A 26,578-nucleotide genomic window follows, 5' to 3' on the forward strand; every position below is an offset into this window, starting at 1 on the left:
TGATTTGTTTAATTAATCCTCGCTATGTCCGGTTACGTTGCGCCCTCTTGTAGCACTTGTAGGCATTGTGAGCGGCCTTCAGCGGCACGCTCAGTAGCACGGCGACCAACGGCACCAGTGCTGCCACCACGAACACCTGCGGCATCTCGGCGAAGCTCAGCGCTATGGCCTTTAGCACCAACGCTATCTGGAAGTATAATAATCTTATGCGAGACACGCCTTTTACAGTCGCTTTACGAAATTTAAACGAACTTTCACATACGATTGACTTGTTTACTTGCTCACTGAACGAGTTTAAAATTAGGGTACATGTTCTAGTATTAGTAAATTTGTAGTATAGTAGGTATAGGTTGTTCGTAGTAGCTCTAAGATTTATGTTTATATTAATTTAAATACTTAAATTTAAGTCAAGCTTCTATCGCAACAGGTCACTCTAAGGATATGGGCTTTATTGGAAGCATTCGTATGGTTTTCATTTGTGAGTTCGAGAGTGCTCTAACGCTCGCATTATATTATATTTTGTCATTACTACCGCAATACAGTAATAGAAAAGTACTCCGTAAGTAGTAATAGAGTACCCGAATCGACATACGCCCACATACACACGATTTACACGGCCGCTAAGCAATCTTGGGGAGACAAAACTATTGAGTGCCTAATTCTAAATTACAAAAGTCCCCCGCAGAATTCCATCTTTACTGGCGAATCAATTGCCCTGTCAGAGGCGGTGTCATATGTTGAATCACATAAGATCAACAAGGCTTTAATCTTGTCTGACTCATTAAGCTGCTAGTTGGACCTAACAAAAAATCCTTTCAAATCTTCAAACAACTTCACAATTAATTTAAGAACAAAGGCATCCCTGTATAGATGTCACATAATGGGAATAGAAGTTGCATTAGCTTGGATACCTAGTCATCTAGGGATAACTGGCAATGAAATTGCAGACTCGTGCGCTAAAGACGCGATTCAGTTTGGAACATTAATATTTAATTACTGTTTTCCTCGAGATCTACGAATGCTTTATGGCAAATTACAAAACAAACTAAAGGTAAATTCTATGGTTATATCCAACCCTTTATCCCCTCTAAGCCCTGGTTCTTTCCTAAAAAAAAAAACAAAATAAACTTTTCACTTCTGTCATCATACGACTTCGCTTGGGATTTGTCTGTTCCCCAGTATTTTTGGCCAAGATCCGGGTAAGGGACCATTCTATATGTGAATGTGGCCTTGAGGAAGGTACTCTTGAACATATTTTTTTCTATTGCCCTAAATTGTCAATTCCTTTATATCGTCGTATTAATGGTAAAACCGACTAAATGCCCAAGTTGTCAAAACGAGATAATACAATTTGAAAGTTGAATAAACAAAATCTCTAATAAAATAAATTATAATTAAATTGCGCTAAAATTTATTTATAGAACAATTATTAATCATTTCAGATAAGTAAATGTTATGTGCCGCAATTCTATAATAATATCAGAAAACAGAAAAAATGTTTTAAAACCCCACCAGTTACTTGGTTTGACCTGTATAACCTTAAAACACGAATATTGAATGAAATAAAGCTACTCCCTACGTGTTATCGATTGGTAATATTGGCTTAGTATAATTATTTATTGGTTCAGATCGAGTTACATTTTTAATACAGGAATAAATCTAATTAATTATAAAAAAACACATATGTTAGTTTATTTTACCTGTATATAAATAGGAATAAGTGTATTAAGTCCAAGAGCAAGTACATCGACTTTAATATTTTCTTGAGTCTATTAATTATTATTCATGGGCTGTAATGTTTCTACTTATTAATTTTAGTTGTTACCTGACTACTCAAAAATAAAACAAAACGTATAAACCGTAAATTGTACAGCATTTGCGAAAACGTACAATTAACAGCAAATAAAAACCAAAATTAAAAAAAGAGACATAACAAAACCAACATAATTAACGTTCTTATATTTGCGAAATTATAATATCCTTCTCATTGAACATATTTTAATCTTACTTTTCATGGGTATATTCTTTTATTTTTTGCTGGTAATTGATTCCACAAAGTGGCTGTGCAATAGTCTAGAAGTTTCTTGCAAAACGCTCGATTTTGGAATGCCAGCCGTCAACGTAATGCGGGTGGTATTTTTCATTTTTACGTAATGTCCGGTGGTGGGATTCGGCCGCTGGAATCAACCTGAACAGCTACTTTGAGCACTCCCCGTTATAAATGCGATAGAAGATGCAGAGAGAACCCACATCCTTATGCAACGCCAAAAAACCAAACTGATCGGAGAAGACTAGTCGAAGATTCGAGTCGCTCTTCGTTGTATGTGGTCAAATGCAAGAAGCTGGTACTGGCGAGCACCCGCCCAGAGGTGAGAACAGTAGTACTCCATGTGAGGCCGAATTTGCGTCTTATATAGTTGCAGGTGGTAGTAGAGTACCTACACAAAGCTTTTTAGAGGCCAGTTTGGCTTCTCTTCTAAGTGACCATGGGACTGAACGTCGCTCGATATATCGACGCCAAGTATGCCGATACAGGCTGTGGCAGTTAGAGGAGTGATCTCGAATCGAGGAGAGACTTTTTAGCGGTGCACGTACAAACTTCTGTCGTTTTGGGATTGAATTAGACTAAATTTTGTCGGCCCCATTAGGAGACTGCAAAGCATAGCCTCGATTTCAGACGCAAGTTCCGGTTCCCATCGACGCTATCGCGGGATATGTTGGCACGGCCGGTAGAGTTAGAACTATTGTTTATTTTTTCTCGTATATACCTAGACTTAGCAATAGTGAAATCTTTATTATAAATTTTAGATAACCATCGTACATATTTATTGTTTGAACTCATCACTACAGTAACATTGTCGCTCCGCGTATAGGTCATACAATTTTTGCCTGTTTTTTTGTAATTCAACTGCAGCCCACTAGCTAAAAACTATTGCATCAGTTTTAAGGTCCATCACTAAGTTCATTCTAATATTACATATAGATAGCATTATCTCAATTATTGTCGAGTAAAAGGTACTATTTCGGTTAGGTATGATTTAATTCCATATTCGAGTGATGCTAAGAAAGTTTCACTAAAGCGAAAAACAGTTAACTCCTGATCGTATTTTTTGCGTGTAGATCAACAAAATGGGTATCAAAGAAACTTTCAGCTTGAAAAAGAGATTTATTGGGATAATTTGTTTTATTCGTAGAAAAAACATTTAAAACGATGATATGTTGTAATAATTGTTTTTAGGTCTTAACTTTTATGAAAATATTATATTTTAGTGTTTTTTACCATTCACTATCTTTGTAACGCTGCATAATACTGCAAAGTGGGTTTTACCATTAGATAGTTCTCATTTTTTTAAGAAAAAGTGTATTTTAACTCATTTTTCCAAAAATCGGTACTTAGACGGTTTTACCATTAATACGACGATATGACCTTCTACCGAAGGATATCCCTCGCCCCATCAACATTCCTTTTCTTCTTACTTTATGCCATTCCCCTTTCATACAGATTCTTTACAAATTTATCTCCCGCAATAATATTAAATTGTAATTTCTATCCTCCATACTTTCTACGCTTCTATTAGGCACATATTACCACTTACATTCACACATTTCTCCCTTAAACTTAGAATAATACTAACAAGGAAGTTAATATTGTTGTGTTATGGGTGTTTATTACTAACCGTACTAACTCTTGTTGCCTATTCTTCAGTTCACAAAAAAACCACAGCTATATCAACCGATCATTTCCTTTTAAATCAGCTCTTTATATACTTCAATCAGCTAAATTAAAATAAAAAATCTCTCCACCTTGACGTTGGCCGAATCGTCGACATTCAGTCGACGGAGCCAGTTATTAAAAAAAAAATCCCCTAGCTCTCCGCCCAGATGAAAGTATAAATTTCAAGGATACCGCTGTGTTACGATACTATTCTATTACTTGTATTCTGTTATTTGGTTCCGGTTTGGGGCACACGATGCCACTTAACATATGGCAATCTGCTGGATCCGCTACTAATTCATATGAAATAAATACGTTTCTGATTCAAAGATGGACGGCACTTTTCGAACGGACAGGAAAAGCTAAATAAGATATAAAAAAATGGTCAGTCGTCATAAAGAGTGTTACCAAAACATGTAAGTAATCACGTAATAGATACACGTAAATAAAAAAGAATAGACGAAAATATATCGCGAATTTTTTAATCTTTACGTCAGCTGATATGATGTAAGTCGCTCTAAGTCAGGCAGATTTTATGAATAATAAATAATACACAACAATAATTGTAACGGAACCAATTTGAAAATAATTAATTGCATTAAAAACTTACACAAGTTATGATAGGCATAATCTGCCACTGAGTCTGAAGTCGAGTAGAGCATGCGTTTTCCTCTGTTGCGATGTTCATGTCGGATATGAAGTCGGGGCTGCGGTACAGGTAGAGTATCGCCACGAGCTCCAACAAGCAGATGAGAGGCATTGTGACACCCGTCATTATTGCGTCCACACTCTCCAGTAAAGCTATGCCACCCTACAATATAATAGTAATATATTTGAAACTTGTGTTGATATGAGTGCCTTCCCCAACCTGATAAAACTTAGTAGAATTATACCACTATTTAAGTCAGGGGCTACCGAGGATACCAACAACTATCGACCTATAGCAATTCTACCAGTGCTTAGTAAAATTTTTTAAAAACGAATACTAAATCAATTGCTTTCACACTTTACGGTAAATAGTCTACTACACCCCAAGGAATTTGGTTTTATCAGATGAAAGGCAATCATAGTTACTGGAATTGCACTTGTTAAACATGTGTTTGACTCTTGCGAGAACTCCCAAGATGGAAGACCTATTTTCTGTGACCGTTGGCTTTGGATTGTGTGGATTTTAGTAGTACCCTTTTATTTAAGTATTTTGGTCTTGCGACAATTCATTCAAAATTAATGACTTCTTACTTAAATAGTCGTATACAGTTTGTAGACATTTGCGGTATACAATCAAAAGGCTCCTATGTAGTAGGGATAGGCGTGCCACAGGGCTCGATCCTTGGCCCGTTTCTCTACTTAGTCTACATATCTTTTATTTATGGAAGAGAAACTCGCGGATTTGAATTTGCTGATGACACGTCACTTTTATTCAAAATAAAACGGAAAGGCAATACGGTCAAAGGCGATACTATGTTAAAAGTATACATTTAGTTCACAAATAATAACCTATTGTTTAATAGTAAAAAAAACAAGAGGTTACGGTAATTCAAAAACTCTTGAATTTGTAGATTCGTCAGTTTTACTTGGCATTAGCATAAAAAGTAAATTACATTGGGGTTCAAATATCTTATATATATAGTAACTTCGTAAATAGACTGAGTTCTGCAGCTTTTGCCGTTAAAAAGATCAGACAGTTGATCTGTATACAGCTAGTTTGGTCCATTTTTTTACTTCATTATATCATATGGTCTGTTATTGTGGGGAAATGCTGCCGATATTCATAGTATTATTGTGCTCCAAAAATTTTTGCTGGCTCTACTAATGATCTCATATTAAGTTAATAAACTACGTTTAAAAATAACGAAATAAACTTACCGTCGTGGTGTACACTAAGCTAAGACCAAAACAGCTCAACACTGTTCCAGCAACAACTATTTGTTCTGCAAAACTGAACACATATTTATTTTCAAATATATAATAAACATTAATTTTACTGAACACCATAATTAATTAAAACTTACACTAGTTTTACGTTGTACTCGAATATCGTATGTAAGGCTGTTTTCAAACATGTATAGGCAACGATCATGTATGACATAGACAAACCGCCAAATATCAATGCTGACCTGAAACAATGAAATGGATTCAATTTTGAATTCTGTTGTTTGTTTAAAAATCTTATCATTTGTCCATTTATTACAGTGCATAAAATTTATGTTTTTTTTGTTGTATTTTAATTCCTATCAATATATTATTCAAATTCAAAATAGGATGTGACATCACTTATTGAAAGTCAAAAACTACCACCTATTCCAAAAAGAATGCCTCAGATCTGAGAAGGATGGGCGCAACAAACTCAGCGGGCTTTTTTTTTTCATCACAAAATATGTTTGCAAAGTATTATTGTACAATTAAACTTATTATTTAATAGCCTGAGGGCGGTCGCTCCATTCCGAATCTGTGGCATCAAAGGTATCATATACTTATCTATCATATTATAAAGATATTAAGTCTATCCCTTCAAGCATACTAAATATTTATATATTGATAAATGAAACATAATTGCAACAATATTGGTACCTTTCAGATAAGAGCATGCTCCCAACTTTAAGGCCGGCAACGCACCTCTTGACCTCTGATTTTACGGATCTCCATTGGGGGGTTGCCTCAAGACTTCATCTTCTCTTCTCTCCCTCAGACTTCCCATCGTGAGCCTCTTGCCTGTTTGCCCCCTCTTATATAAAAAACGTATCTCACAGCGGCTATAATGAGAGATATCTACCTAAGACCTACGTACATATATTTACTCACAGAAAATGGGAATAGTTTCCTACCAGCATACATTTCGAATACATTGGTATCATCCAAAGTGTGCCTGGAAAGAGATTTAATTATGTATTATTAAAAAAAAAGTTATAAGATATGACGCACCGCCATTTACAGTAGGTACATGTGGTACGCATGTGTGGTAACAAAAGTACCTACTAAATGTATAAAAATTTAGCAATTAGCAAAATCGTGCTGAGACATGAGAATGTTACCACCAGAAACAAACATAAACTTATTATGTCTACTACTCGGATAAATCGAGTTAGTACGTAGACTTACTAAATCGATTTATCCTTACAATAGATTGTGGGGCGATGTGTATGCTTTTACAACAAGATCCCAGAAAATGTTCAAAACACGTTTGTGTCGGTTAAAAGGTTACTATGGCATAAATGACTTTCCTAATGATACCACAGACTGGGAATGGAGCGACCGCCCTTAGGCTATTAAATAATACAGTTTATTGTACGATATTAATAATATACAATTTAAATTGTAACGATATTTTTATGAAAAAAAAAAGTCCGATGAGTTTCTTGCGCCCGTTCTGCTCAGGTCCGAGGCATACTTTTTCGAATGGGTGGTAGTTTTTTACTTTCAATAAGTGTTTGCATATCCTATTTTAAATAAAAATATTTGAATTTCAAACACGTCCAACTTATTGCGTGTACGTAAGTACGAGTACGAGTAATAATAGTAGTAATACGAGTACCGGTACGCAAGCGAGTGAGCCGGTACTTACGACCGGAGACGGCGCGGGAAGGAGAGGGGCGCCGCTCTCTTTCATACCGCTCCCCATTATTGCTCTGTCTAGTAGCCGAATTGATTTATTAATAGGATTTCTTACAAACAAGCGTCCTAAATTACTTCCTAATGCCTTTGGGAATTTATTAATTCAACTTTTTATCGAAATGGAAGGATTTCCAGTTTCCAACGCCCGTTCTTCTCAGGCAGTTGTTTTCGATTCGGCGCTAGAGTTCGACGTTCGTGAGTGATTTTAATAACCTATTTTCAATAAAACCATTTTTAATTACAAACGCGCATACGGGTCACCTCATGGTATGTGATCACCACAGCTCACATCTCTTACACCAGAGGAATCACAAGAGCGTTTCCGACCTTATAAAGCGTCGAACATATGAGTTCGAAAACCGAAAAATCACCTTGGTAGGTGGCGGGCGAGGATCGAACCGGGAAATTTGAAATTGAATTTACAAATCATTCAATTTTGAACATTTCAAGGATTTTGCGTTTTGGCCCAAGAAGAGAAAAGTACTCTTAGGCTGAGATCTATAGAGCGTACTTACGACTTTGGTGAGATTTACTCACGTACAACTTAGATGAGTATAAGCTTACATTATACATACATACCTTTGATTACAATTTAATAATCACTTCACATCTAAAATTAAAATGCTGAGCTTAAGCTATGATAGAAATGTCTGAGCCAAGTCGAAGTTAGCTCTATAGATTCTCGCCTAAATGATTGCTTGACGAAAATGTGTCTTACTCTCGTACATGTTGTAGACAGCTTTGGTGTTGGGCTGTATGTAGTCGACGAGGGCACACACAGCCGCGCCGGACGAATGTAGACCAGTCAATACCACTAGCAATCCGCTGTGCCACACGTTCTCACCATTCAGCGCCGGGTCTATGTGACCAGATGCTGTACACCAAACAAGAAACACGTACATTTTATGGACTTATCTTACCCATCTTCCAACAAACACTTTTCACTTTTTATATTAGTTTGAATTTTGGCCGTTTTGATTTCGAATATTTGTTTGACAGAATATTATGAAAAAATTATTTCAAACTTTAGTAAATGATTTATTTAATTAATTTATGTATATTATAGACATTTTTATTTGTACCATCTGTGCAACGCTGCCAACAGGCAGCACTGGCAAGGTTGCCATGCGGTGTTGGAGGTTCGGGTATTCAAATGATTTTAAGTCTGACTGCGATAATAAGATCCTTTATCACGCTATGCTACTACATATATACTAGTTCGAGATATGAGTGTGTGCATATGTGTATAAAGGTAATACACACACTACACTATCTTTCTTTCTTCTGCACTTTATGTGTCATCTTCCAACGATTGCCAGGTTGGATAATGGGAATACTATTTTTGTTCCCAACTACCAAACAGTCGTTGTTGTACAATGGCTGGCAAAATATACATGAGTAGGAATTATTAATTTAAAAGAGAATAATAAAGAACGTGACATTAAATACGATACAATGTCATTTTACGACACGTTACAGTCTTACGGCCGTTCCCAATATACTATCTACAGATAGAGATATGTTACTACCTTCTACTGTCAGTAATTAGCTGTCAATAATCTGAATCTGTACCAATATACCCGATAAGTTATTCTTATCGCCTTATATTGGGACGCGTGAATTGCAATTTCCATACAAACTTCTATCGCTGGTAAGCTATACGTCGTCCCATTGACAGACAGCGTGTACGGATAAGGTGAGTTTCCGTCGATAAGTTTATTGGGACAGAAAATTCAACGATAGTTACGATTTTTATCTCAAGTTAGAGATAGACTGAATATTGGGAACGGCCGTTAGTCACTTATTACGTTATGAGAGCTTTAGTGACCTCTGTCCACAGACTTAGAAGATACTAGCGTATAGATGACCTGACAGTAAGATAATGATAAGTGACACATTTTCAGTTGTTAATGTGTGCGGTAGCTAGCGGCTTAGGGACTACGCGCACTTATTCAGCTCCATTCGCGTTTCGCTGAACGATTTTGGTCACACTTATACAGCTCTGCTTCTATCAGCCGCGTACGGAACTTTAAATCACGTCTGCACTCTTAAATCTTTGCGTGCATATGATAATGTCAAATCAATGCCGGAACAATACAGGTCGCAACTTGTCGACAAGGAGTCGCGAACCATCCCTGTAAGGAGCTGTTCCGCCGCATTCGACGACGAACAGCGCTGTAAGCGGCGGAACAGCGCCGAACGCTCTCTATAGCATTCGCATAATAAAAACACATTTATCCTCATTTTATGCTGGTTTGCCGCGAAAGCAGAATGGACGCGGAAAGCTGAATCGACGCGTACACGTCTCCATACAAAATTGTTGTTTTCTATGGACAAAAGCTGAAAAGAGCTGATAGCTGAGCTGAAAGTTCGCGTAGTGCCTTAATATTCAAAATACGCAAATGTCAGGTCAAATCGGTTGCAGTAACAATAAGCTCGCTTACTTTTTCTTACCCCTCTCTCACTCTCTGTCTATACGCAAGTATATCGTAAGTTTGTGGCTCTGTCAGTGTCTGAGTCAATTCAAGTGTATGACTTGGACGAATTATCGAATTAAATTCGTCCAAAGTGTATATCCATATATTATATCAAAGCGTTCCATAAACCTCTTTCCACTTTAAAGTTAAGTATTATCTTGTCAGGTACAAGATCTTTATAATTAAATGTAAAATACATTACCTACTTGAATGAACGTTACTTTTTGTCTAGTTGATATTAATTTAATAATTGATACCTGTACGAGTAGGAGTGTTTTTTTGGCCAGTTAGAAACATTGGTAATGAAATCTTTTTTTGAATTTCAATTTTAGAACTCTTTGGTAACCTAATTTAGTATATTGCATTCATTTGTCATTTGTTTTTGTGACTTGGCGGCAAATCTAATACTCTTGTTACACGTCAAAATGAACCAAACGCGAGAAAATTTTCGGTCAATGATTTATTATGACTTTCGTTGTGGGCTTACTCAACAACAAAGCTATGATAGGCTGCGATTAGTTAATAATAGGATAAGTTGAATTTTTAATGAAGCCCCATCACGTGCCACTATTTACAATTGGTTTAACGAGTTAAAGCGTGGACGTAGAAATCTCAATGATGATCCGCGTGAGGAACGTCCTTTAACAGCGACTACTGAAGATAACATCAGTGCTGTGCGACGCATGATAGAGGAAGATAAGAGAGTGACCTGTCAGCAGATATCAAAAAATATTGCACGAACTTTTAGGCGCCAGGAAGCCTTGTACCAGATGGATTCCCCATACTTTAACCGACGACCAGAAACACCTTCGCATGGACTGGTGTCGCCAAATGTTAGATAAGTTCAACGGCGGTGACTCAAATGCTGTATTTGACATGAAAGCTGGATATATTGCTACGAACCCGAAACCAAAAGACAATCAGACCAGTGGGTGTTTCCTTTCGAGGATCAGCCAACTAAGGTAAAGAAAGGAAGAAGTCAAGGTAAAAAGATGATTGCCTCATTCTTTGTTCGGAAAGGTCATTTCGCGAAAGTTGTGCTAGAAGATGGAAGGACAGTAACTGCAGACTGGTATGTGCCCTGAAGATGCGGTGAAAGCGTACGAAAATGTCATACAAGAGACCCCTAAGAAAGAATGGGCCCACTGTTTTTCTCAGTGGTTCCATCGAATGCAACGATGTGTAAAGAGGAATGAGATTACTTCGAAAAACAACAAAAGTATTGGCAACCTTCTACACTAAGCCGTTTTTCATTTTCTAAACATTTTCAGTGTTACCTAGGTACTAATGATAAATGCATCTTGCATCATGCATTTTAAGATTCTAGCATCGTTAGTTTACTTAGTTATATATTTAATATCTGTAGTAGATATTTTCTTACCAAGATTTACGATCGATGCGTCACACGGACGGTTGGTTCAGTTGGTAAGAGCGATTATTATCTATTTAAGTATGGCCTGAAATTTCTAATACCGTAATGATTTAGTCCTTTTCCATGAATTAATTCAGTGCCAGTGCTTGCTGAATGCACGAAAAGAGCGACTTCCAGCGCATCCGCAATACCCTGTCAACATTTTAACAAATATATATCAGACAATCCATTTTTGTTTAAGATATACATATTATGAAGTCAAAAACCGCATTGGTAGGTGGCGGACGAGGATCGAACCAGTGGCTCCGTGGTGAGAGTCAATTTAGAGAGATTTTTCTCAGCCGTTACTTATGTAAAACATAGCTGAGTGTGAGCTTAGTATGATGTTTACTTCGTTTTTATACTCATTTGATAACTGTAATTATGCTGTCTTAGCATAAGCTCAGCTTAATTTCATCTATCAAATGACTATAAAAACGAAATCAAAGATCATGCTGATCTTTCTCTCAGCTAAGTTTTACATAAGTAAAGTCTAAGTACGTGTTATATCTTAGGCTAAGATCGAAATACTTAAAACTATCTTATTTAGGTACGTCTCATTACCAGGTAATATAACCAACAGACAACGTTATCAAACAGAAATTTTCCAGTAAGAGACTTCTTAGAACATGACAAGGTGTGTAAGCATATTTCGTTTCTGTTTACAGGGTGCCGTAGCTAGTAAAATTACTGTACTACTAAGATAACAACTTATGTCTTAAGTTGAATAGCGCAATTTATGACCTGAGTGCCATAGTAAATTCTACAATTTAAGGTCTTTCATGAATCCTAACCGCAATTCATTGTGCAGGGCGTATCAATTACTATTAGATGAAAGTTTTTGTCAGCTTTTCACACTATCTTATCGGATCAATACGAAATTCGAGAAAACCTCTCCCTATCTCTCTCTTCTAGAAAGGGTCAAAGTTAGCCCGTTTCACGATGTTTTTTCCATAAAAATGACGCCTAGTTATAAAACTTTAAACAATATCAGTGAAGGAACATTCATATTAATAGTTGGTAACCTAAAATCTTAGGGCATTTATACGTCTGGATAAACTGTGACAGCTGTGAAATTGTCAAAAAATTGAGGTTGACAGTTAACCTCTATTTAGAGCAATGTACGCACACAAACAAAAAGTGACATAAAAATCGCGAGTGTAAGACGCAACTTGTCACGCACACTAAAGAAATAAACCTGGCCTGTTTTCTTCGGTTGTCTAGCAGCAAGAGGCTGTATCAAGACGTATAAATTATCTAAGCCAAAAACTTACCCATACTATCTCCTTGACTCCGATCCGATATACTTTACGAATATCTTTAGATAATGTACAAAACTTCAATACAGAGATGATAAGCAGGAGTATTGACCAAAGCCAGGGTATTATTACTAGCCAAGAGTACATATTATTCCATATAAGCTGAAATAAATATTTTTCATTATGAAAATTTATTGAATTAGGCGTTACTTTGCGGAAATCCATAATTATACAAATTATTTAAGTTTTCTTTAGTGTTAATTAGCACCAAAGAAAACTTAAATCATTTGTATTGTTCATTATTATTAAATACAATACAATTATCCTCTGTTATATATTATGTGTTTTCAATCTTCTTCTACATGATAAAACCGCTTCAACATTGCGCCCTCAACTTATAATTTTCTTTGATTAACGCGAGAGTTTTTGTATTTATTATTTTATTTTATTTATTACTATTTGGGAGACTTACAATTATAACTTATGAAATAATTAAAACTAATGAAGGCTACTTAAAAGTTTCCACATTTATGTATGTGGATATTATTTAATTTTACGCTTTAAAACTACACTGGCCTTCAAAAGTAAGTATCACACTTTTAAAATTGGGATAACGTTTTAAGTTCACAAGATATAGTTTCGAAATAAAAAGGACTCCAAAGAGAATTTAATTTTGTACATAAAAACTTTATAGTCGGTAACCTCCTTTTAAGAATTGGCTGAAAAAAAACTTCAAAAACAAAACCATTCCTTTTTCAAAGTGGACGTTTCCGAATTACAATTTTACCATTCACATTTTTCTTTCTGTTTTAAATTTTTTTCAAGATCGATGGGTCTTGTTTTAAAAATTTGTGCTAAAAAGCACATAACATTTATTTATCATGCCTCTTTTAGTTGAAGAATGTGCTAGGATCATGGCTTTTCTGGAACTAGGCATCAGTATGCGTCGCACTGCAAAAATGGTGGGTGTGACGGTACAAACGGTCCAGAAGATACAGCGAAGGTACGAAGAGACTGGACAGCATCTGAGGAGACCTTGTAATGGCAGACCCAGGTGTACCAGTGCCCGAGAAGATCGTTATATTATTTCCACTGTGTTAAGAAATCGCCACCAAAATGCAGTTGAAGTCCAGCAACAGCTACTTCAACCCGGTGGAGGCAGTGTACATGTATGGGCTGGCATATCTTCAGAAGGTCGCACAGAGCTAGTAGCCATAGAAAATGGCACCCTCATTGGGCAAAGATATGCTCAAGAGATTCTCAATGAGTATGCAGGGCCGTATTTAGCAAATATGGGTGATGGATCGATGCTGATGCATGATAATGCCCGGCCACACACGGCTCATATCGTACAAGAGTATATTCAGGAGGTCGGTATCAGCGTGATGGCTTGGCCATCAAGAAGTCCTGATCTCAATCCAATTGAACACGCCTGGGATGAGCTTGGGAGACTAGTCAGAAATCGCAGACCATCACCTACTACCCTCAGGGCACTAAAGCAGGCCCTGGTATAAGAATGGGAGAATATTCCCCAACATCGGCTCCGAAACCTAGTGTTCAGTATGCCAAACCAGCTCGAAGCTGTAATCAGAGCTCGAGGAGGCAATACCAGTTATTAAAAATTAAATAACATGTAATACATTTTAGTTGAAGTTTTTTTACACTAAACTAAAAATGTCTATTTTCATTGTTTTATCTTTTTTAAGTTAAAAATATTACTAATGTATAATTTTAGTTTCTAAGAATTAAAGCCTATAAAATTTGCAACAAAACGTTGTTAATCTTAAATCTCTACCTTCTATAGTTAAGAAAAAAAATAATTTGAAAAGTGTGATACTTACTTTTGCAGGCCAGTGTATATTAATACAATTATTTAAATTGGAAGAACTTATTAGTTAAGGTTATTTTTAATTTAGTACTAGATATAGAAAATAAATCTAGATCTACGTCATTTGATAAGTCGTTATAACTCCTGCAGGATCTAGTAATGAAGCTATTTGCACGATAGTTACACCTCGCAATGGGAGTATGTAAAAGGCTAGGGTTACGAACCTAATGTAAAAACACAGTTACACATGTAATTGTGTTTTTACATGAGGTTTTGTGTAAAAGTAACATTTTTATTACCATTTTAGTTAACCTCACGTTTCGTAACCTCTTCAGAGCTCGTTTTTAGGGGGACTTTCCGCCGTCAACTTATAATTTTCTTTGATTAACGCGAGTGTTGCACATGTAACTGTATAAATTGTAACTGTGTTTTAACATTAGTTTTTGTGTAAAAGTTACATTTTTATTATCATTTTAGTTAACCTCACGTTTTGTAACCTCTTCAGAGCACGTTTTCAAGGGGACTTTCCGTCCACAACTTATAATTTTCTTTGATTAACGTGAGTGTTACACATGTAACTGTATAGATTGTAACTGTGTGTTTACATTAGTTTTTGTGTAAAAGTTACAATTTTATTATTATTTTAGTTAACTTGACGTGTCGCAATCTCTTCAGAGCACGTTTTCAGGGGGACTGCGGATGCCAGGAGTCCAGATAGTATTTGTCATACTTGATAGCAGTTTAGTACCATTTGTTGCCTCGGAGGTAGTATTTGCAGTAGACGAATGTTTTTTGGCAAAACTTAAAACTGACAGTGTCCACTTCTTTTTTGGTAGAATGTGTATTTTTTGGTTTTAAATGATAAATATAATAACTTACTCGACTCCTGTCAACCGCGATCCCCTGAAAATGTGCTCTGAAAATGTCACGTCGTCTAACTAAAATAATAATAAAAATGTTACTTTTACGCACAAACTAATGTAAAACACGGTAGCAATTACACGGGTTATAATTATTTAAAAGTGTTTTATTTAGACTATGTCTTCTTTAACCCCACTCTATCTGGTCGGCATCTTTAGTGATCTTGCTCCAAATATTGTGCTTAGTATTGGTTACTTCAGACGGATCTCTCCAGGTTTTTAGAGTTTCAGTGCGCCACATGGCCGCAAAACTGGAGTTCATCTAGTCCTTTGATTTCATCATATTAAAGTGAGACAGGTTCACAATCATTAAGGTTCAAGTTTCGGCGCCATAGACGAAACAGGAGCACACAATAAATTTTCATCTTCCTTTAAATGTAAGATTGTAAAATGTTACCATATCTTACTTTAACTTTGCTTACTTTGTTCTAGCAGTTTAGTTCTTCCCTGTACTTTTCCCGGGGCGTAAAAAGAATAGAGTCCCAGGGCCATGGGTGTCATAAGAGGCGACTAAGGGCATTTTAGAGTGAGAGAGTCACGCTGCCGTCTTATGACATCAGCACAATCGGGCCAGACTCGTCCAGGTTAATTACTACACTCGCACAGAATACCGGAGTGAAGTAGCGGCCTAGTGCCGCTATGTTTCGCATAGATTAGTGTCGAGGATCGGAGGCCACCCGAGTATATCAGCGGATCCAAAAAAGATTTTACCCCTGGAGGGTACCGGCTCTACCAGAGTCGGAGAATCGTCCTCGAGCACTCTCGCTCGGGCTGCCCATCGTATTCTGGGGAGGGCACAGAACCGCAAATGGCCGAGAACAAACGAGGCAGTAACACCACGGCATCCCGCTCAATGCTCAACGTGGACTTTTGTAATATCAGGGGACTTCACTCCAATTTAAACGCTGTCCACCACCACCTTGAGACGGCGCAGACGGCCTTGTTTCCTTACGGAGACGCAGGTATCTCGACCTAGCCTTAAAGCCTCGCCTAGTATCCTAATACTGGGTCTCGAAATCTCGAGCGATTGCCAATTTCATGGCCATCTAGAGGGCAAAGCCAAATTGGCTTCGAAGAAACTGGGCGTCATTATTAGAGCACGGCAATACTTCAAACCGGCCCACATTCTAGCGCTCTACAAAGCGCAGGTCCGGCCACACATGGAGTATTGCTGTCATATCTGGTCTGACGCACCGCAGTATCAGCTCGATCCATTTGACCGCGTGCAACATAGAGCAGCTCGAATTGTCGGGAAGCCAGTGCTCTATGAACGGCTGGATCACTTGGCGTTGCGTAGAGATGTCGCCTTATTGTGTGTCTTCCACCCCATTTATCACGGGGAGTGTTCCGAAGAGCTGTTTAACCTGATTCCTGCCGCCGAATTCCACCATCGCACGACACGCCACAAGTTAGGATATCATCCCCACCATCTGGATGTGTGGCGGCCCTCCACAGTGCGGTTTTCAAGGAGCTTTCTTCCACGTATTACAAAGCTGTGGAATGAACTTTCTTGTGCGGTGTTTCCGGGACGATACGACATCGGTACCTTCAAAAAACGCGCGTACACCTTCCTTAAAGGCCGGCAACGCTCCTGTGATTCCTCTGGTGTTGCAAGAGATTGTGAGCGGCGGTGATCACTTAATAACAGGTGACCCGTACGCTCGTTTGTCCTCCTATTCCAGAAAAAAAAAGTTTAGCCATAATGTTATTCGTCATCGGATCTTAATTCAACTCTATGCCCTATACATACGAGTATTACGCAATGCTCTACTCCCTGGTAATTATTCTTCTTTGTTTCTTTTATCTACACCCAGCATTCACTAATTACACTTAGGAACGTTAACCTCTTTTAAAAGGAAGTAGTGACATCTTAGATAAGTAAAAAATTTAAAAATGTACTTACTCGTCCATAAGACCAGCGCTCACTTATTATTATGCCCCACAGCGTTAGCCAGACGAATATTATGCTTAACACCAACGGCATATTGAACTGTCCGAAGTTATGTTCCGAACGATAGGAAACAACTTCCACGCTATAGAATGTATTGTATTAGATTAAATTTATATAAAATTAAAGTAGGCTGGGTTGCATCAACCAACTTTAGCAATAACAAACATGTTAAAATACCGGTTAAGAAAAAAAATGGGTTGAACCAGTTCATAATTTTTAGATGACGTCATAACTTAACTGTTAACCGTAACCGTCCAATGTTCACCGGTTAAAGCTAATGTTAAATAGCGATCTGTAAAAGTCTCAAATACATATTCGATAGACTTGATATTTCGCTATTTAACTTTAACGTCAGCATCATTTTTGTTAAAGTCAGCGTTACTGGTTACGTTAAATTTGACATAAACCTTAACTATAACAGCTTATATGATGCAACCCAGCCTTAATTGCAAAAGCAGTTAACAATGCATACTGACTAGAAAAAATTATATGCTGGAGTACTATATAACACTGGATAACCAGAACTGTATTCCTCTTTACACAACATTATTTTATGTGTAAGATGTTTTGGCTTGGCAGCATCCAGACCCCTAAAATGAAATATTACATTATACGATCATTTATTAATGACTTACGGTACGTAGACGTGGTTGCTAACTATGAACCTGATGAGAAAGCTCATGGTCGCTGAGAGGGCAATAGAGAGGGCTATGCTCGGAGTTACCCTGCCAGATCGAATCAGAAATGAGGAGATCCGTAGGAGTACCAAAGTCACCGATATAGCCCAAATTATTGCGAAACTGAAGTGGCAGTAGGCAGGGCACATAGTTCGACGGACACATGGCAGGTGCGGTCGAAAAGTCCTCGAATGGCGACCACGTACCGGAAGACGTAGTGTTGGTAGGCCCCCCACAAGTTGGATCATCGATCTCGTCAAAATCGCCGCAATACGTTGGATGAGGGCAGCGCAGGACCGATCGTCATGGATATCTTTGGTCGAGGTCTTTGTCCAGCAGTGGACGTCTTCCGGCTGATGATAATGGAGATCATTTATTATTCCTTATGTTTTTAAGGTTTTTTATACGATTATTAATCACAGGTAGGTATTACAGGCTTAAACAACGCTTTATAACAATACTTATAACAATACAATAATATTTTCTTTGGATATACTTAGCATTAAGCACATTAACATACGAGGGCCGCACTAAAAGTATCGGGAATGGAATATTTCCACTGTTCCTGTCATATTAAAATCTTTTTAATTGAAAACTCCTTGGTTTTAAAAATCGAATACCATTTATTTATTAAAAAAAAAGATTATCTTGTCTTGTCACAAGGTCTTTTCAAACTTGTTTAGTCGTTGAGAAAATGGAATTGACTCGAGAAAATTCTAGAGCGATGATTTATTATGACTTTCGAAGTGGTTTAACACAAAAACAGTGTGTTGACCGGATGATTTCTGCATTTGGTGAAGCCCCATCCAAACCCACAATTTATCGCTGGTTTGCTAAATTTCAACGTGGACGTGTCAAGCTCAGTGATGATCCCCGTCAAGGTCGTACAAAAACTGCAGTCACCAAAGAAAAAGTTGATGTGTGCGTAAGCTGATTGAGGAAGATCGACATGTGACATACCGCGAAATTCAGGCAACTTTAGACATTGGCATGAGTCAAATACAAATAATCTTGCATGAACAATTAGGTGTAAAAAAGTTGTTTTCCCGATGGATACCGCATTTGCTCTGTGAAAAGCAAAAAGCGGCTCGTGTTACTTGGTGCGTCAGAACTCTCGAAAGATTCCACGCAGGATCCTCAAACGCTGTATACAACATCGTATCAGGCGACGAGTCCTGGATATACGCGTACAAAAAACCAGTCACGAGTTTGGGTGTTCGAAAATGAGTTAAAGCCAATAAAAATTGTTCGTTCACAGGAGTGTTGCAAAATAAATGGTGGCCACGTTTGTCACCAAAACCGGCCATGTTGCGACTATTCCTCTTGAGGGACAAAGAACGGTTAATGCAGAATGGAATGCTAGCATTCGTTTGCCACAGGTCGTTTCTGAACTCCGTAAAGAGAACTGCAACCGCCGCATCATCCTCCATCACGACAATGCGAGTTCTCACACCGCGCACAGAAACAAAAGAGTTTTTAGAGCAAGAAAACATAGAATTATTAGACCATCCAACGTACAGCCCCGACCTAAGCCCTAATGATTTTTATACTTTCCCTAAAATAAAGAATAAATTGCGTGGTCAGAGATTTTCATCACCTGAAGAAGCGTGGACGCCTACAAAACGGCCATTTTGGAGACCCCAATTTCCGAATGGAATGGTTGCTTCAATGATTGGTTCCATCGTATGGAAAAATGTGTCAAATTTCGCGGAGAATACTTCGAAAAGCAATAAATACATTTTTAAATAGTAATGTTGTGTCACTTCCTTGATTCCCGAAATTTTCAGTGTCGCCCTCGTATTTGATTGAAAATCGACTCTTGCAACGTGTCAATCAAAGAAATATTTATCAAAGAAATCTAATAACTAATTGCGATTTCCTAAATGAGATCAGCGTATCAAATCTAAATACAGGATGGACCAATAGTCTCTACTAATACTCTTTCAATTAAACTTTAAAAAAAAAAAAACTAAATTATTTCAGTGGTCATCCTTGACATTGTTCTGGTTCTACTTGATAGTATATACAAGTAAAAATTAACAACCATGAACGGCTACGTTTACCTAATCTTACATTTTTACAATTTAATATATTGAAAAAAAACAGAGCTTCAGCTCATGTTACTCAGCGACAATATATGGCTACCATCTTACTGGTAAAATCGTCATTAAAAACAAAAATACAGTCCTATCCTTTTTAGAATATTATTCGATATCAAAGTCTAACCTCATATTATGTAATTCATCTCCGTTTGCGGTTCCATCCATCAGTTCATCATCTCCAATTTCACCGGTTGCGAGGGAAAATCTGAACTAAAGACATTATTTGCTATCATAAAGACAAGAGAAATGTATTTTTCATATTCAGACAAAGCAGTTATAATACATACCCACCTCTCTAAGTGTAAGATTTGAGACATCCCGTACTATCGGATCGTAAGGCTTCAAATCAAAATCTCTGAAATGAAACAATTTACTTTGTATAAAAATCTATTTTGATATAAGTAATAAGGAGGAGTCTATATAAATACAGCGTATTGTAACAATGGTAGAACTGCTTAACCCTAACCATAAAAAAAAATCTAAAAATTAAAGTAACTAAAAGAAAATTTGAAATATTCAAACAAAATAAAATAAATAATATTAAAACAAGAGAATGTGCCCACATTGGCGGGATGTGCACACATCTTGGCGGTGATCACTTAACCCGTACGTTTGTTTGTCCCTCCTTTTCCATAAAAAAAGTGTGTGTAGGTACTTATGTATGTACGCAAGAAGTTATACTTCTTTGGCGTAACTAAGCAAAAATAAAGCTTCTTCTAATCTACGTTTGTAGAAAGAACAATATTGTAAAAATCTTACAACGATGGCTTTGACAATTAATTATTAAATAACGAATACGGGTGTATGGGCTTGAATCCTTTGCCTGTCCTAATAATGGAAGAAACCAAAAGCTCGCCCACAAGGTCTGATGGCTACGGCGCGGCGAGGGGTAAGCAGGTGTCAGTGCCTATGCTAGCGCGCGGCTGCCAAATTACTCCTATTACAGGTTCCAAATTGATACTATCTAAGTGAATTATGTTTTTTTTTATGATTACGGTTGAGTAGTTCTACCCGTTGACCATTACCGCTGTAGCTCCCTGCTATAAATATTCTTATAAGCAATTGTTTATTAACTCCTAGCCCGCTGTGTCATATACCATCGTTACGATAAGAGAGACGAGTGTCAACAAATACAAACTTGACAAGCTACTTGTTTTCCAAAGGAGCAAATAGATCGAGCTAGGGGTTCAAATTAGGCACTCGGGCGAATAGTGTCGTTCCCGAGTTCCGTTCCGTTCCTACTTATGTAAATGTTATACTAATATTTGAACAGTGCATTGTTATTATTTTATTGGGGCCGTCTGTTATAGTATTTAGATTTATTGACTGCTTGGGAATTGGAAATAATCTCAGAAAACGATGTCTCCGGAATGTAGTTTATCTTTTTAAATAGTTGTGATAAAATTATATTTCTACGACAGTATACAAGAATATGTACAAAATAGGGTTACGAATGTTAGCTATACCACTCATCGTAAAAAGGACTGTCGCTAGACTATTAATAGAGATAAAAACTAAATCATTCATTGAACTTCACAAAAAAAGAAAATGTCCCGTTGAGTTTCAAGCGCCTCTTTTCTCACCTCTATGAATTTCATTACGGAATGAATGATACATTATTCTGCCTTACTATGAGAAATTGTAAAACTCAATTAGGAATGAAATCAATTAATTAGGTTGATATTTTTAAGATACCTAATTTATCAATAATCAAATTCGATTCCTTGTTTTCAAAAGATATAGTGTATGCTCATCGAAATGTAGGTCTATGTGTATCCAGGGCCGGATTTAAACTTAATGCCGCACCTGGGCACCGGAAAAAAATCCGCCCCAATAATTTTACTTAAACTTATAGTTTATATATTTTATTTTTCAAAACTAAAATACCTAATTTGTTGCAGAAACTTTATCAAAACAAATACTAATTAATTTTTTTGTAATTCCAGAAAATAAAAAAATCGATTATTATTTTAAATCTCCAAGGGAATAAATTGATTTAATCTTATTATATTAAAATATTTTTATTATTAATTTTTACTAAACGTGCCAAAATGATAATTTACAAATAATGGATAAATTGAATTTCTTGAATTAAACTAAAAATTATTAAGTAACAGAATTAATTAATTATATTGAGCAACATTGATAAGACTAAAAAAAATATTTTATTTTAAAAATTTTGCCGCCCTAACAAATTTGCCGCCCTGGGCACTTGCCCCAACTGCCCCTAGTGTAAATCCACCGCTGACTGTCTCAGTGCATGGATGATATATGGCGCCAGCGAGTGATTGTCATTAGTATTGAATCGAGGGCTGAGTCTCCTTTACCTGCAGTATGTGTAGGGCAGCTTCGAGTCGGAAACCGAATGCACGACATAAATTACAGATATGGCCGCAATCGTACAACAATTGACTGCACGCACTAGACTATTAATACATATTGCGATTCCAATGCCTGAAATAACACAGATATTAATATTTCGAAAAAAAAAACAAAAAAAAAGAGGTGATACAAGTTTTTCCTGGTAGAAAAGCTTCACCAATAATTCGAATGTGGGCCTTGAAGAGCGAAACATTTCGGAGTAATAAATGTTAAAATAATAATTCAATCAACGGCGAAATATTATTGATATAAGGGGCAGGACTAAAGACAATTACCATCAAGGCTCTAATTTTAGATTTAAATTCCGTAGAAATATAAAGCAAATGCTCGGGGCCGTTGCCTCTCATCCGGAAAACGCCGGTTAGATTATTTGTATTGTTGTTTAATTGGATTAATTGTACAAGATTAGGCAGATATAAATAAGGAAGAAGAGCGGTCCTAAAATAAGCCCACAATATGCTGTGGGCTTATTCTATGGTATGCCCTAATATCTATTAGAACCGTATCTACCTACTGAATCAAATATGACATATTTAGTATCGACATATCTTACATTACTTACATTCCTACAAAGTACAGACTACGTCGAGTTATGATCATACAAAGACAATATTTTTAAAAGCGACTCCGATCAGATCTGCACTTTTCACCCTGTGATTTATAATTCAAATTCAAATATTTTTATTCAAAATAGGATTTAAAATCACTTATTGAACGTCAAAAACTACCACCCATTCGAAAGAGACTGCCTCAGACCTGAGAAGAATGGCCGCAAGAAATTCAGCGGGCTTTTTTTTAATATAAAATATGGATTATATGTACAATATGTCTGTAATGGTTGGTATAAGATAGTCCGTATCCAAATCTGCAAGGATATCTTAATCTATTAATAATATATAATAAATATATTGTGTAGGTACTGTTATTATACGTCACCATCAAATATTGGAATTATGCGGAATGCACGTCCAGGTCCACTGATACTCCATTGGCCAAGATACACTTCAAAGTGACGCATTGGATTGGCCAGTGCGGCAGTCGCAGAAACAAAGAACAATATAAACAGAACTGCCAAAAAATCAACAGGTTAATATATAAATGAAAATTTAAAATTAAAGTTTAAAAAAAAACACAAATGTATGGAGACGCTTGCTATAACTGTTTCTAATACATGTATTTTAAATTAATTGTTAAGTGTAGCACTAACTTTAACATAGTTATAACATCTACTTCTATAATATAAAAGCCATTTACAAGTTTTCACCTGAATCGAATCGTCAAATGCCGGAATTACATGAAATACCAACAACAAAATGAAACATCTAGCCCAGCCGTTTTACGCAAATGGTTGACAGTTGTTTAGAGTATATTTATTATATTGAGGAATTTGCTATGTTTGAACGGCTGATTAAGTTGACTGCGACACCGATACTGACATAAATAAATTGAAGAGCGTGTTTATAAGCAGAAAATAAAAACTTTCTTATACATATAATATATTTTATCAATGTTTATTGACTGAATGTATAATTGTAAGTGGAATTTATTTATTTGATTATTATTAAAGATACAAAAGTGCACAAGTATGTACCACGTACACCTTCCTTAAAGGCCGGCAACGCTCTTGTGATTCCTCTGGTGTTGCAAGAGAATGCGGCGGTGATCACTTAACACCAGGTGACCCGTACGCTAATTTGTCCTCCTATTCCATAAAAAAAATATATACCATAATATATTCACATAACACCTAACACCTGTCTATATCTATCACAGTAACAAAGCACAAACATAAGTATGTATCTACCTAGGACCCTGCAATATTGAAATAACTTAAGTAAGGTTATGGCTGTCATATTCTTATCGAGGGAAGACAAATCTCTTACAAAATCCTCCAGTAAGTGCTGATGCAGCAACACGACACTGCATTGTTAGGAATCCTCCGAGCGCCAGGGCCCCAGAGCGCAGGTAGCGACGACCTACGGGCCCCACAGCACCACCTCCTCCCGCCGCGTTGTCCATCCCTGGTATGTGCGTGGTAGACATCACTACCGACCACTGACTTTGCTGTTTGACAACCATATCATATACTGTATGACTGGTGAGACACTAATGATATTTAAGGAAAGTACTCGTTACTCGATTCTTGCTCTAATTATATGATAAAATTAATAACTTTTGTACTAACACCAGAAATAAATTAAGTACATAAGCGCAAGCACCGACAGATCCGTGTCCACATTCCCGCTTCCAACATCCGCACCCGCGATAAGCGTCAGTTTACTAAGTAACATCTTTAATATTATTTTTTCTTTATATTTGACATTCTAACTAAAAGCTCCAGATACTACTAGGCTCTTTAAAGTGCAAAAAAGCACAGAGTAGAATGCATACTTAAGTATGCATTCTACTCTGTGCTTTAACTGATAATACTTATAGGTATCACGAAAACATTACTACATTCCTATCACAATTATATATATTTTGATGTAAACTGAAAGCCCCTAATATCAAATAGGTACTTTATTTAGTATGTAGACTAAGGACAAAGAGTATCTACAGTTAGTTCCAAGGGTAGCTCGTCCGGAGTAGTTCTGCCACCACACCATGTTCTGACTTCTGACGCAAAACAGTGGTGCATATGTGATGTGTTGGAAGGTTATACAGGCACATGACACTTTCCAGGTCTCAGCATAGACTTAACGGAATTTTATGTATTATGTATTTTACTCGTAACGCACACATTGACAATTGATCACGCATTATTGGACTGTCAGGTTGTCTATACGCGAGATGTTTGTGTCTCGGGGTGACGGACACATTGATCAGGATTATACGTCGCCACGGTATGTAGGTATTACGCCGTTTTTAAACTGTCGACTATTATGAGCGCTGAGCTTTTTATTTTGTGGATATTGAATTATATGGAGCCATCATGCTCATCTATGTAGCGCTTGATCGGCTCAAGTCATCCATGGCTACTCGCTTTGATGAAGTTTTCACTTCTGTCGTGTGGTCTTAAGCACACACCAATCTTTATTTCACTTATTCTCTCACTCATATCATATTGACACTGTTATTACCTTAAATCACGTGGATCTACTGTTACTTACTCAAATAATGAATAAGTACCTACAAAATATAAAAAGGCATTTATTTTCTCAAAATTGATTCCTTTAGAATTATTTTTGATGTCATTACTAATAATTATACTAGATACTACTACCACTTCGGAAACAAATGGCGCTCTGAAAGAGAAGTGGCGCAAGAAACTCTCCCAGCATTCTTTTTTTGCGCTCTTTTTAATGAAATATACAATATTGTACTGCCACTGCTATTGCTATAAAATAATCTTAATCTAGTCCCAGGCTGTCGGATCACTTAGCTAAATAGCTGTGGAGTAGTAGGATTTACGACATAGCCTTTTTTTAATAAAACATTTAAATTTACCTATAGATAATGCCTGAAGCTGAACCACTGTTCACTTTGGGACTTTATTATAAAAGTGGATACATTTGCCCTTAAAGCTGTCATGTATCTTATATTGTCGAGGGGTATCTAGATCTTAGTAAATTAAATATTTGGATTCCACTGTTAAGTAGGTACTCTAAATGAATCTGAAATACTTAACATTTATTTAAAATCTTGGCTCTTGATCCAAATATTTTTTATTTCACCAGCTAGTACCTTACTATATTTAGTAATACGCCATACTTACTACATCTCTGTTTTCGTTAGGAAGTATTGTTTCTAGCGAGTTTGGGTTTCGGCCAGCCATGTTTTCACTCTAAGTAATTTAAATATTATATTATTTATTTACATTTAATATTGAAATGATTAAATATAATGTCATGTCATTCTGCTGTTCTAATGACATGTTCTGTCTATATTTCTGATTTATTGTAATCATATTGTTATAATAGGTTCTCTATGCTTCTAATAGGGTATGTTCCGATATGCACTGCGAGCACTGCACAGTGCTATCACTGTAGAAAAATTCGTTCCGATATGAACTGCCAGTATATTGCCGCAGTACCCTAGGGAAATATATGACGTCATAAATCGCCACCTTAATCTACTGTGAGCACTTTCGTTTTCAAGTTAAGGTACTCGCAGTACTTTGATCACGTGATCAGTCAAAACCACTCGAGTGCCTAACGTTTTATAACAATACCTACAGTTTAATCCCAAATATTTTTAATTTGACAGTACTGCAACAACAGTTTTTTTTAATGAACTAGAAAACT

The 26,578-nt window shown here is 36.7% G+C and overlaps 1 protein-coding gene across 4 annotated transcripts; it reads right to left on the minus strand.

The window, feature by feature from the left end:
* Positions 1–5: 5 nt before the first annotated feature.
* LOC126971281 (uncharacterized) lies at positions 6–26,194 on the minus strand. 4 transcript variants are annotated; one of them, XM_050817504.1, is made up of 16 exons: positions 26,050–26,194; positions 24,218–24,398; positions 23,271–23,402; positions 22,280–22,406; positions 20,244–20,307; positions 20,077–20,162; positions 17,650–17,763; positions 17,126–17,255; positions 12,490–12,636; positions 11,278–11,368; positions 8,046–8,201; positions 6,518–6,581; positions 5,728–5,832; positions 5,582–5,654; positions 4,326–4,526; positions 6–187 (listed from the first exon to the last, which is right to left on the minus strand). In XM_050817504.1, the coding sequence occupies exons 1-16, from the start codon at positions 26,107–26,109 to the stop codon at positions 23–25; spliced, it is 1,896 nt and encodes a 631-aa protein (XP_050673461.1). In that variant the 5' UTR covers positions 26,110–26,194; the 3' UTR covers positions 6–22. The 4 variants fall into 4 exon arrangements, with proteins under 4 accessions (XP_050673461.1, XP_050673462.1, XP_050673463.1 ...); XM_050817505.1 differs by lacking the exons at positions 24,218–24,398; positions 26,050–26,194 and having other exon boundaries at positions 23,255–23,383; XM_050817506.1 differs by lacking the exons at positions 22,280–22,406; positions 23,271–23,402; positions 24,218–24,398; positions 26,050–26,194 and having other exon boundaries at positions 20,077–20,157; positions 20,240–20,277.
* Positions 26,195–26,578: the final 384 nt, after the last annotated feature.

Source organism: Leptidea sinapis, chromosome 23, assembly GCF_905404315.1.
Source record: "Leptidea sinapis chromosome 23, ilLepSina1.1, whole genome shotgun sequence".
Lineage (NCBI taxonomy): Eukaryota > Metazoa > Arthropoda > Insecta > Lepidoptera > Pieridae > Leptidea > Leptidea sinapis.